Below are 12,755 nucleotides of genomic sequence, written 5' to 3' on the forward strand. Positions count from 1 at the left end.
ATATGTGTATGTATGTGTATATGTGTGTGTGTATGTGTGTAAACGTGTGAGTGTATGTACAGTATGTGTGTGTACATGTTTGTGTGTAAACGTGTGTGTGTGTGTATGTACAGTATGTGTGTGTGTATGTGTGTGTGTTTGTATACATGAGTGTGTGTATGTGAGTGTGTATGTGTGTAAACGTGTGTGTATGTACAGTATGTGTGTGTATACGTGTGTGTGTGTGTGTGTGTGTGTGTGTGTGTGTGTGTACAGTGTGTGTGTGTATATACGTGTGTGTGTGTGTGTGTGTGTGTTTGTATACATGAGTGTGTGTATGTGAGTATGTGTATATGTGTGTGTATGTAAACGTGTGTGTGTATGTACAGTATGTGTGTATACATGTGTGTGTGTGTGTGTGTGTGTGTGTGTGTTTGTATACATGAGTGTATGTACGTGTGTGTGTGTGTGTGTGTGTGTGTGTGTGTGTGTGCATACGTGTGTGTATACATTAGTGTGTGTGCATACATGTGTGTTTATGTTTGTGTGTATACACGTGTGTATATATACGTGTGTGTGTGTGTGTATACATGTTTGTGTGTGTATACGTGTGTGTGTGTGTTTGTATACATGAGTGTGTGTATGTGAGTATGTGTATATGTGTGTGTATGTAAACGTGTGTGTGTATGTACAGTATGTGTGTATACATGTGTGTGTGTGTGTGTGTGTGTGTGTGTGTGTGTGTATACGTGTGTGTATACATTAGTATGTGTGCATACATGTGTGTTTATGTTTGTGTGTATACACATGTGTGTATATATACGTGTGTGTGTGTATACATGTTTGTGTATATATGTGTGTGTGTATACATGTGTGTGTAAATATAGCAAAAACTTTTTTAATGACACACAGGTATATATAGGTATATATGTGTGTGTGTGTGTATATGTGTGTGTATGTGTGTATATGTGTGTGCGCATACATGTGTGTGTGTGTGTGTGTGTGTGTATGTATGTATACACGTGTATGTGTGTGTACATGAGTGTGTGTGTATCTGTGTGTGCATACATGTGTATTGTGTGTGTGTATATATGTGTGTGTATGCGTGTGTGTGTGTGTGTGTGTGTGTGTTTAATATTCTTTGTTTGTTTTAATCAATACGTGTACATTAGTCATCTATAGATGAGCTGAGACTCACGGAGCACTTGTTGGGCTTCTCCCCGGAGTGGACCCTCATGTGTATGAGCAGCTTGTAGCGCGCGTTGAAAGGCTTGTGTTTGCGCGGACACGCGGCCCAGAAGCAGGTGAAGTCCTCGCCCTTACGCTGGTCAACGTGAACCTTCTCGATGTGCTTGACCAGATCGTCCCGCGGGCCGAACACAGCACCACAGTCCAGCCAGCGACAGCAGTGCCCTCCACTCGGGTCTTCATCTTCATCCTCCTCAAGCATTGAGGGAAGAACCATTGAGTTCTGAGTGTGAGATCCTCGGAAATGAGAGTTATATGGAGGCGGAGGGCCTCGAGGAGGACTAGGCGTTCGGATTAAAGCGGAAAACTTAAGCTGTATTGAAGGCGAGTGCTTGTTTTGGATCTCATGAGCGGGTTGAAGTTGGTGCTCCACCACTAGATTAGTGAATTGATCTTCTATTCCCTCTAAATGCTGCATTCGGGAACTCTCTGAGTCCGTTTGGACACACACACTCTTGTTCATGTGTTTTCCATGGTTCGGATGAGGGATGCAACTTCCTCTGACTCCCAGAAAGTGTCCGCAAACATCCGACTGCAATGGCGAAGGAGTCCCTAGTGGGGAAAAAAAGTCAACTTTATTGTATTGCTAAGTTAGTTGGGGACATTTAACTTAATATTCAACAATATTATTGCTCTGCCTGCATTGACACCATTATATGAGAACTGAACTGAGATGGACGATGACATCATAGTTTTCTCCAGAGCGGCTATATATATATACACTCACCTAAAGGATTATTAGGAACACCTGTTCAATTTCTCATTAATGCAATTATCTAATCAACCAATCACATGGCAGTTGCTTCAATGCATTTAGGGGTGTGGTCCTGGTCAAGACAATCTCCTGAACTCCAAACTGAATGTCAGAATGGGAAAGAAAGGTGATTTCAGCAATTTTGAGCATGGCATGGTTGTTGGTGCCAGACGGGCCGGTCTGAGTATTTCACAATCTGCTCAGTTACTGGGATTTTCACGCACAACCATTTCTAGGGTTTACAAAGAATGGCGTGAAAAGGGAAAAACATCCAGTATGCGGCAGTCCTGTGGGCGAAAATGCCTTGTTGATGCTAGAGGTCAGAGGAGAATGGGCCGACTGATTCAAGCTGATAGAAGAGCAACTTTGACTGAAATAACCACTCGTTACAACCGAGGTATGCAGCAAAGCATTTGTGAAGCCACAACACGCACAACCTTGAGGCGGATGGGCTACAACAGCAGAAGACCCCACCGGGTACCACTCATCTCCACTACAAATAGGAAAAAGGGGCTACAATTTGCACGAGCTCACCAAAATTGGACAGTTGAAGACTGGAAAAATGTTGCCTGGTCTGATGAGTCTCGATTTCTGTTGAGACATTCAGATGGTAGAGTCAGAATTTGGCGTAAACAGAATGAGAACATGGATCCATCATGCCTTGTTACCACTGTGCAGGCTGGTGGTGGTGGTGTAATGGTGTGGGGGATGTTTTCTTGGCACACTTTAGGCCCCTTAGTGCCAACTGGGCATCGTTTAAATGCCACGGCCTACCTGAGCATTGTTTCTGACCATGTCCATCCCTTTATGACCACCATGTACCCATCCTCTGATGGCTACTTCCAGCAGGATAATGCACCATGTCACAAAGCTCGAATCATTTCAAATTGGTTTCTTGAACATGACAATGAGTTCACTGACCTAAAATGGCCCCCACAGTCACCAGATCTCAACCCAATAGAGCATCTTTGGGATGTGGTGGAACGGGAGCTTCGTGCCCTGGATGTGCATCCCACAAATCTCCATCAACTGCAAGATGCTATCCTATCAATATGGGCCAACATTTCTAAAGAATGCTTTCAGCACCTTGTTGAATCAATGCCACGTAGAATTAAGGCAGTTCTGAAGGCGAAAGGGGGTCAAACACAGTATTAGTATGGTGTTCCTAATAATCCTTTAGGTGAGTGTATATATATAAATATCCTGCAGTCAGCATGAATGAATGTGTTTGGGATGCTCTGGATCGGCGTGTACGACAGCGTGTTCCAGGTCCTGCCAATATCCAGCAACTTCACACAGCCATTGAAGAGGAGTGGACCAACACTCCACAGGCCACAATCAACAACATTTTTTTTTGTTGATCAGAGTGTTTGTCCTAACCAGCCGTGACGGCGACACGCGACGATTCTATTTTAGAAACGGTTTCTATTTTTCTGCGACGTCGCTCTGGAACAACAAACACAAAGTGTGGTGATGATAATCTCAGGCACTGTTTATGTGCTTTATTTAATGTTAAAAGTGTGTCATGTGACTCTGAATATCATTTAGTGCTCCAGCTTTGAAGCTGTAAAAGCAACAGTGGATAATTCACCTCAGATCTTCAAATTAAACAAATGGAAACAAGAACGTTCAAACTGTGAACAAACAAGTGTATTCTTTGATAAATATTGTTTTAGTAACTCAGTATGTATTTTTAATAATGTTTAAATGGTGTAATATTTGTGAGTTTGATTATGTAGCTACTTATCCATTTTCTTGCGAGTGCCGTCAAGATTACTCTCTGGTGCCGTGAGACTCCGCCCACATGCTGTTCTGATTGGCTGACTCCGCCCATATGCTGTTCTGATTGGCTGACTCCGCCCACATGCTGTTCTGATTGGCTGTGGGTTTTCATTGATTTGTACGCATCTCACTGTCGCATCACGTCTAGCGTCGACAGACAAATTATTTGTCGCTGGAATCTTATCGCGTCTGGTTAGGAGACGGTGTAAAGCTGCTTTGAAACAATCTGTATTGTTAAAAGCGCTGTATAAATGAAGGTGACGTGACTTAAATTAGTCTGTCTGCAAGTATACTTAACATGTTTTTTTTTCTCCAGGGGTCGGACACGATGCCGGAGAGTTTCGAGACCCGATTATATACGCCACTAGCGAGGTCGGGGAAGTTCTGATGATGGAGTTGAGGTCGAGTCCGAGTCCGTCAGAGAGAGGAGATAAAGACAGCGCTCTCTTCTTGGATCGGGACGAGAGACTGTGGTCCTCCTTGAAGAGGTAATGAGGGAGAGATGTGGGGTTGGAGAGGGGTTCTGGCACGAGGTTCAGATCCGCTGGTTCTGATGTGTGTGTGAGACCCAGAGGAGGCAGAACCCGGTACCCGTACGGCCAGTCCAGTTTACCGCTGCGGATCGACTGGGTCTCGGCGAGGCTGAGGGTCGTCGAGGCTAAAGACTCTCTGGACAGCAAACACCTGCAATAGATCGTGTCATTAATGTCACTCCAAATCTGTTAGTTTAGTTTTATTCATATTTTGAATTAGCTTTAATTTTTTATATTCTTTGCTTTTGTCATTTTATTATAGTTTTTTCTAAATATTGCTATTTATTTTTATTTTAGTTTAAGTTTTTGTCTTTTTTCAGTTAAGTCCCCCTGTGGTGAAAATGAAGCTTTTAATGTAGTTTATATGTCTATGTGGTGTTTTTAATCTGCTTTAAGACAAACCATGTGTAAATTCATAAGTCGACAGCATTGCTGAGTATTTCCTCCTTAAAACTGCAGTGAACCAAAGACAGTCTCAAAAACACGCTTTGAAATCGCTGGTGTTTCTGACGTCACAAACTACCTTGTAACCAATCAGATCAACGTGTGATCGTCAACCAGTGGATCTCTGAGCTGAGGGAGTGAGTGGAGGTGGGGCTCATTTGCATATTCATAGAGCCGCGCATACTAAATGAGGCGAGGGTGTCGAGTTATATTCAAGATATTTTAAGGCATGAAGAATTTTATTTCAAGGAACGTTTAAATGTGTAATTTTGATGATCAAAGATGAGTTTTAAGAGATACAATTTTTGATTACATGGGGACTTTAATATTTTGAATTAGCTTTTATATTTTTATATTTTTGGATGTTAATTTTAGTTAAATTTTTTAGTGCTTTTGTCATTTTATTTGTTTTAGTTTTTTTTTTTTATCTTGCTATATATTTTTATTTTATTTGTTTACTTTATACATTTTTGTGTATTATTTTATAGCATTTAAGTGTTAAATGTTAAAAATGTCCTTTTGTTGTATGAAAAAAAGTTAAACTTCACACTTAAGTGTCTACAACTTAATTCAATATGGTGATAAAAGCTCTAGCAATTATTGCAGCATGAAAATATCTTCACATGCCTTTTCTGAAATTGACTGAAATTCAGGTTTTTATTTATCGAAAAAATTGTACATTTTATTTGGTTTAAGGTTTTTAACTAATATTTATAATTAATTGTTTAGCTTTATTTCGGTTAACAAAATGTTTTTAATAGTTTTAGTTAAAGGTGCATTAAGCAAGTCTCTGAGTTTTTGCAGAACTATGCCCCCTCTGGCGGCAAGCGAAACTGCAACCAGAGGTGTGCACGCTCACGGACAAAAGATTTCTTTTTTTTATCTTACGTGGAGTTTGCGTTGGTGTTTGAAATGAACTATAAGCAGGTCTCTTACAATCCATCTTCTACGGAGAATGCCGGCGAATACACAAACCTGCCAGGCATAGCTATGTGAGCGTGCAGTGAACGCGCATGACGTCACGCCCAGTCTAAAATTCCGGCCCGAATCCCTCTTATTTATTTTACTTTACAGGATTATAGAGGCAATCGCAGTGATCAGAGAAGGGCTCATTCAGCCCATCAGGCAATTGTTTAAGCATGTATGGGTTAGAAAACGGGTATTTTTAACATGAAAAGTTGCTTAATGCACCTTTAACAATAACCCTGATTTATATATATATATATATATATATGTTGTCGATTTCTTGTCTATGTGACTTTTGCAGTGCATTTCAGATTCAGAGAATAAAGTCATAGAGCAACATGAATGTGAGTAAATTATGATGTGCCAAGTTTGAATATGTAGAAGCATAAATCAGATGAGATTTGAGAGCTTTGGAGGGGAAAATAAGAAGACTTGTATATTGATCTATTAGGCATATAGTGCAGACGTTTGATGAGGTATTCTCTTTAAGGATATTTACCTGGCATCAGTGAAGGGAACGGCGAGTGAGTGAGGCGGGTTGTTCTGGGCTGAAGTTTGAGTGACGGATGGAGAAACCGGACCCAGACTGTGGACCAGCATGGCGTTACTCGTCACCTGCAGGTTTGAGCCGCCGTACGGCCCAAAAACATTTCTGTTCATCCCCAAAGACAAGTAACCTGAGAAAGAGTCATCAGACATTTATAACCCATGACTGAATGAAGATAATTCATGCTTGTATCATATAAAATCTTCTGTAAGAGTTCTGTAAAAGAGCGGAAAGTCCAGAAGTCACGTAATAATACTAAAGTTCAGACTGTCTGAATGAAATCTTGCCATTAAAGAGCAGGAAAAACTGGCAGTAAAAGACTCCAGCAGAGAACTAATAATCAAGCTGTGCCTTTCAGTCGATCAGAGGCTGTTCTGCCCTAGAGATATACTTATTCTCCTTCCTTGTACAGCATAGGCAAGGCTAGTTTATTTATATAGCACATTTCATACACTATGGTGATTCAAAGTGCTTTACAGAAAGGAATTAAAATAATCACAAAATAAATGAAGGAAAATTAAAACAGTTATAAAGGAAATTAAAAGAGAAAAAAGAAATGGGAAAAGGAAATAGGCACAGCAATAGATGAGAATGACTGGGAAGTAATGTGTAAAATGCAGTGGAAGACAACTTACTCGCTAACTTGGAGAGAATTTGGATGGAAAAACATCATTTTTATTAAACATTTTTTATTACCCCTGTTCAGAAAGCTCACCAAAACATAGGAACGGGGTGCTGGAGATTGTGTGGCGTAATCATTGTCATATATTCTGGGCCTGCCCAAACGCTGTACCCTTTTGGCAAGAGGTACACAGATGCTTAGAGAATATTTTCCAAACTAATATCCCTTTTGATTTCTTACACATGTACCTTGGTCTGACTTCAACTGCAGATAAGTGCCTGTTTAGGATTCTGTTATTGTCAGCCAGAAAGGCCCTGACAAGAAAATGGCTTCAACCAGACCTACCGGGCACTGAGGAATGGTACAAAACTACATACCAAATATACATATAATGGAGAGACTCACTATGACCTTAAGATTAGAAAAGGAGAAATGTATTGGTCTATGGTCTAAGTGGATTGAGTATATAAGAGCAATAAGACTGGATCTTGTCAGCGAGGGCAGACGACACGGGGTTGGGAAGGGAGTGGACAACAGGAGAGAGAGAGGATTGAAACAAACTGTAGTTTGTTTTGTAGTTTGTTTGTGGTTTTGTGTAAATGAAGAACTATATGAGATTTTATCCACTTGTACCATTTGTATATAGTTTATTTTTTTTATTTTTTTTTATTGTGTTTTTGTGACATGCGATCACAAAAAGGTCAACATGTATGTGAGGCAATACAAAATACTAATCTTCTATTGTTTTCAGATCAAATGTTATGTTTGGAAAAGTGCATAATTAATAAGCATAAGTCACACTTTATTCCTGTTTTTGAGTTATTATGCAAGTGTGTCTTTCGCAGATAAATTTTGCCTCCAATGTATATTGTCAAATGTGCAAGATCTTTATAATTTAAAAAAAATAAAGTAACAAAAAAAAAAGTGTTTTTAGCCAGCTGAAAACGCTAGGTGCTCTGCTGAAAATGTTAGCCGCTCTGCTAAACGCCTAGCTATGGCATTTTTTTCAGTTGAGACGCTTTGCTTGTTATGATACACAATATCCGCGAAAGTGTTACTAGTATCTCATGTCACACATATTTTGTTTCTGTGTTGATTCTATATTAAAATGTCGATACAATGTAACGTATTTTCTCTGGCTCTTGTTTTAAATGATTTTGTTCCGTTATTAGGCTTGTTGTTGTCGTCTGTTGACGTTGTACAAGCTGAATGTGGCGGTTGGTCGGTGTGGTATTAGCCCCGCCCCTCCTCCACTGTGATTGGACGGTTGGATAAAAAGTGACAGTGATGAGCGCTGCGTTTTACCCAAAGTTAAACATTCTTCAACTCTCGTGACCTGTAAAACACACCGAACGCTCAGCACTTAAGCGTGAAAAAGCGCTTTGGTGGACACAGGGCCTAACAAATTAAGTAGTGTTCCCATTAAGTTGTGATGTTCTGAAAATGTCCAGTTCTTAAATGTTTTAAAATGTTTAAACACATTCCATTCTTCACACATTATGGAAATGTTACTTTTAAATGTTCTCTGAACATTCCGAAACAAGTTGTTACATTTAAAAAACGTCATCCAACTAAATGTTTCAGGTAAAAACTTTCCATGAATAACGTATAAATAATGTTTTTGTGCTAACGTTTCGAGAACATTATTACAGACCAGATAACGTCGAACGAACGTTCTATTAACGTTGCTGGAAGAACGTTAGTTCATAACTTTGTCTTCTGAGAATATTTCCTTGTTCCTGCTTATTCAACCTTTGTGGAAGAAACTGTTTTATTGTTTTCCTGTTGTAGATTAGAAGCAACTTCACCAGAATGTCTTAAGTTTGCAAATTACACAAAAAGAATGCAGATATTTCAAGATCGTTTGCAAAGCACAAGAGAATAAAGATGGCCTCTGCTGTCTTTTCATGCTTAGCAAATTTATATATTGAGTTGAATATTGTAAAATTGTGCATGAAAGTCGTCATTAAAGGGAAGTTGTGCAAGTCGTTTCTTCCCTATTGTTCTGTATATCTGAGTGAAACGCTTCTGGAACAAGAACAAATGTGGGCGGCGCTTGATTTTGTCCGTTGGGAATTGATTGGATGGTTGTGGTTTTTTGTAATTGGTGGATCTCGTGTGAGTGACAGGTTGTGCACGAATAAATCTTTTATAATAAATACTTCAACATTCCATAAAATAAAATAAAAAATTGTCCATTTTGATTTCATGGTGACTTTATATGTTGCCAAAACAGGTATATATTATGAGCATCAACAATACTGGGTTACAAATCACAAATCAATCTGTAATTTTCAGCTATCAATTATTTTTGTACAGCAAACTCAATGTTTAATTTAAACTATGAACATTTTTTATAATTATTTACTGGAGCTTTTTGTGATATTTCCGCTCTCTATCAAACAGAAACACATGAATAGTCATGGAATTCCTATAAGCCAGAGAAGCGTTTCTGCTCTGTTAAGTACTAACGAGTTTCTCTCTCTCTGCTTTGGTTCCATGGCTCATTTAGGTACAAGTTTCTGCTTGGTTAATCATCAAAAATATGAGAGCGAGGGTTTGGGGGAGAAGACGTGGTCGGAGCTGCTGGACGGTATTGAAATGAAATATATCAACCAGTGTGTAAATCTGTGTTTTTTGGGGAGGACGAGACCAGATGAGTCACTATATCTCAATAAAACAAGGCAGGTTTATGATTATGACACTATCAATAACGGCTCACATCAACTAAATCAAAATTGAACTAAAATGACACTATTGTCTTCTGTAGAGCTGCTTATAGCAGAATCTGAATTGATATTGAAACTGTGTTTTTTTCTTGTTTATTACTGTGAAGCTGCTTTGAAATTATCTGTATCGTATAAAGCGCTTCAGAAATAAACATGTCTTGATTTCAAGTCAACATGAAAATGTTAGGGATGCACGATATATCGGCCACCATATCGGTGTCAGACGATATATGTTAATTTTTGATGTTATCGGCCTAATAAGAGAATTTGTCCGTTGTATTAAAACCAATAAATAATGGATTATTTCCTTCAGCTGAGACACTTCAGATGCTGATTTTGAATTTCTTGAAATATGATTGAAATCACTTCAAAATAGGAAAATACAGTTCAGTGCAACATGTGCAGCGCAAGTCTGTCATATCGGCTACCTATAATTATAATGAGAACGTCATAATTGTGTGCTTGTGACATGAATTTGAATGGTGAGACTTTTTTTTTGTAATCAGGCTCTCAAAAATAATATAAAGATTTGGATTTAGATTTATCAGCCGATATATCGGTTACGGGCTTTCAAATATAAAGAGGTATTGGCCACAATTTTCACAACGGTGCATCCCTAGAAAATGTGTTCCAACTCACATTTCTTCATGATTTTACCAATGATTAATTGATTTAATGGTGAAAATGTCTCTATATCGGGCACTGATGATGTCGGCAGGAGGAAAGTCATTTCAAAGCACACCAGAAGTGTAAGTTAAGAAAGTAAATGGGTTTCATGTTGACTTAACCTGTATTATATACATAGGACTTCAAGTCCACTTGTGTTGAAATGCCTGTTATATCTGACAGTGCGAGAGGAATTGAAGGCTGGAAAGGCTATTTAAATGTGAGTGGGGATGTTGGATTGTCCGTTATCTAATTCAAAGCATCACGTCTGGTGTTGTGGCTCACTGGGCTGAGCAGGGATGGAGATACGGCCTATTTCATCCACACTGTGGAGGTGTCCCTCTTAAATTATGAACCTCGCCTGCACTTTCATGAGGAAGCTCATTTCTGCCACGGAATAAAAAAAATAAAAGGTAAACTGTGGTTAAAAAAAAAGGTAATTGTGACTTTTTCCTCACAATTCTGACTTTTTTCCACACAATTCCAAGAAAAAAAAGTCATAATTGTGAGATATAAAAAAAAATTGCAATTACCTTTTTTATTTTTTATTCCATGGCAGAAAAAAAAAAACGGAATTTGTAGATGTAAACTCAGAATTGCAAGATATAATCTCTCAATTAAATGTTTATAACTTGCAATTGCGAGATATAAACTTGCACATATGAGAAAAAAAAATCTGAATTGTGAGGTAAAAAGACAAAATGGCCTTTTTTATTCTGTTGCGAAAACAAAACAAACAATTGCGAGATGCAAACTCAAAATACAGCGAAAAAAGTCAGAATTGCGAGATGGAAACTAAATTATGAGTTTATATCTTGCAATTAAGAGATATAAATTCGTAATTTTTTTTTATTCTGTGGCAAAAACAATAAATAACAGAATTACCGGATGTAAACTTGCAAATGCAAGAAAATTGGGCATATTTACCTTTATTTATTTTTATTCCATGGTATGAAGAAAAAAACAAAACAATTGAGAAACGTAAACGCAGAATTCTGTAAACTCGCAATTATGAGGAAAAAAGTCTGAATTATGAGATTAAAAAGTAAACAAGTTTCCATCATTTCAAAGCCAGTGAACACGCCAGGATATTCTGTCACAGCAAATTCTATGCCTTTAAACCTGAGATGTTTATTCTTGATTTTTTTCTTACCATTGTCCGTGCAGCTGGGTCGAACAGACTGTTTGGAAGAGGATGCTGGGAGTGAAAGCGACGGAGCTTGATGATGTGACGACTGTGGAAAGCCCAACTTCCCATTGATCAGCACCTGCCGGCGGAGACTGAGGGCCGAGCTTCCAGAGGTGGAGTCGGGATGGAGTGATGGGGAAGAGGAGTGACCCGTGTGGATCCTCAGCTGAGGTACCTGAGCCATACTGCAGGGAGAAACCATCAGATTACAGCCTTTCCCGTTCATGTCCGTCACTGCTCCGATGGGGCGACACAAAACATCATCTTCAGATTTAAATGTCAGTCACCTGATGAACATGAAGCCTAGTCAGATTTCCATAGGTCACCATTGTCACCGTCTAAAACGCAACCGCTCTCATGTTTTACCGCAGGACAGCAAACGTGAGTAAATTCTGTCATATCTGCAGGACTGTGATATGAAGAGTGTGTGAAGTAACATATTTTAGCAACAGTGTGAAAGTGAATCACACATAACAGACACAATACCGGTATAAACATTTTGGTACAACATGGGTCACATGACTAAACTTACGTCATCGTTTTTAAATACATCTGTTTTGACAGTCCACACTACAACACGAAAACGGCGTTTTCAAATTTTATCCACTTTGGAGAGCGTTTTCAAAAAGCTTTGTTTTCATTAATAAAAGGCCAAAACACTAACTTTACCACAGAAGATCAAAATGTAAATATACCATGGTATGGATACCATCATTGTAAGGGAATTACATGAACTACAGCAAAGTTACAAGTGACAAGTTTGATAAGTAGTCGGGCTAGTCATTGTTTTGAAAACAGCATCAAAAAATGTTTGCAAAAATTTGATGAATATTTTTAATGTTAACAGGGAGACAATAGGCCTACAGTATGGACCCTTTTCACATTCAGTCTTTCTCAGAAGCGGAAGTCGTCATAGTTGGCTAAACTTCTATATCGGTGAATGTACTGTATATATATTTAAATAGGCTATATATATATATATATATATATATATATATATATATATATTTAAATATATATACATTATATATATATATATATATATATATATATATATATATATATATATATATATTTTTTTTTGTTTACCCATTTGCTCACATAGTAAAAGAAAAACTCCATGATAGTGTTTCACAACTTTCAAAAAGAGGGAAAAAAAATAGAGAGATTTAAAATTGCAGTCAGAAGAGAGAAAGATGTAGACTTTACTGTCACTCACAAAGCCGCTGTATTAGAAACACCCTCACAACAGTGTTAAATAGTTAATATAACACAATAATGTATAATGTTATAAAT

The 12,755-nt window shown here is 38.3% G+C and overlaps 1 protein-coding gene across 4 annotated transcripts in view; it reads right to left on the reverse strand.

Annotated features, from left to right (window-relative positions):
- Window positions 1-12,755, reverse strand: part of glis3 (GLIS family zinc finger 3) — a 39,931-nt gene that overhangs the window by 26,460 nt on the left and 716 nt on the right. For 2 of the 4 annotated variants that reach the window (XR_013819977.1, XM_079860672.1), the window contains exons 2-5: window positions 11,424-11,746; window positions 6,206-6,383; window positions 4,062-4,447; window positions 1,178-1,779 (exon numbers count right to left, since the gene is read on the reverse strand). Coding sequence is in view for 3 of the 4 variants with exons in the window: in XM_079860672.1 (XP_079716798.1) it covers window positions 1,178-1,779; window positions 4,062-4,447; window positions 6,206-6,383; window positions 11,424-11,685 (1,428 nt within the window). In the remaining variant the exon portion in view is untranslated. The remainder of the gene's footprint in view (window positions 1-1,177; window positions 1,780-4,061; window positions 4,448-6,205; window positions 6,384-11,423; window positions 11,747-12,755) is intronic. The other 2 variants (XM_079860673.1, XM_079860671.1) reach the window with 2 other exon arrangements.

This window comes from Squalius cephalus, assembly GCF_949319135.1.
Source record: "Squalius cephalus genome assembly, chromosome: 24".
NCBI lineage: Eukaryota > Metazoa > Chordata > Actinopteri > Cypriniformes > Leuciscidae > Squalius > Squalius cephalus.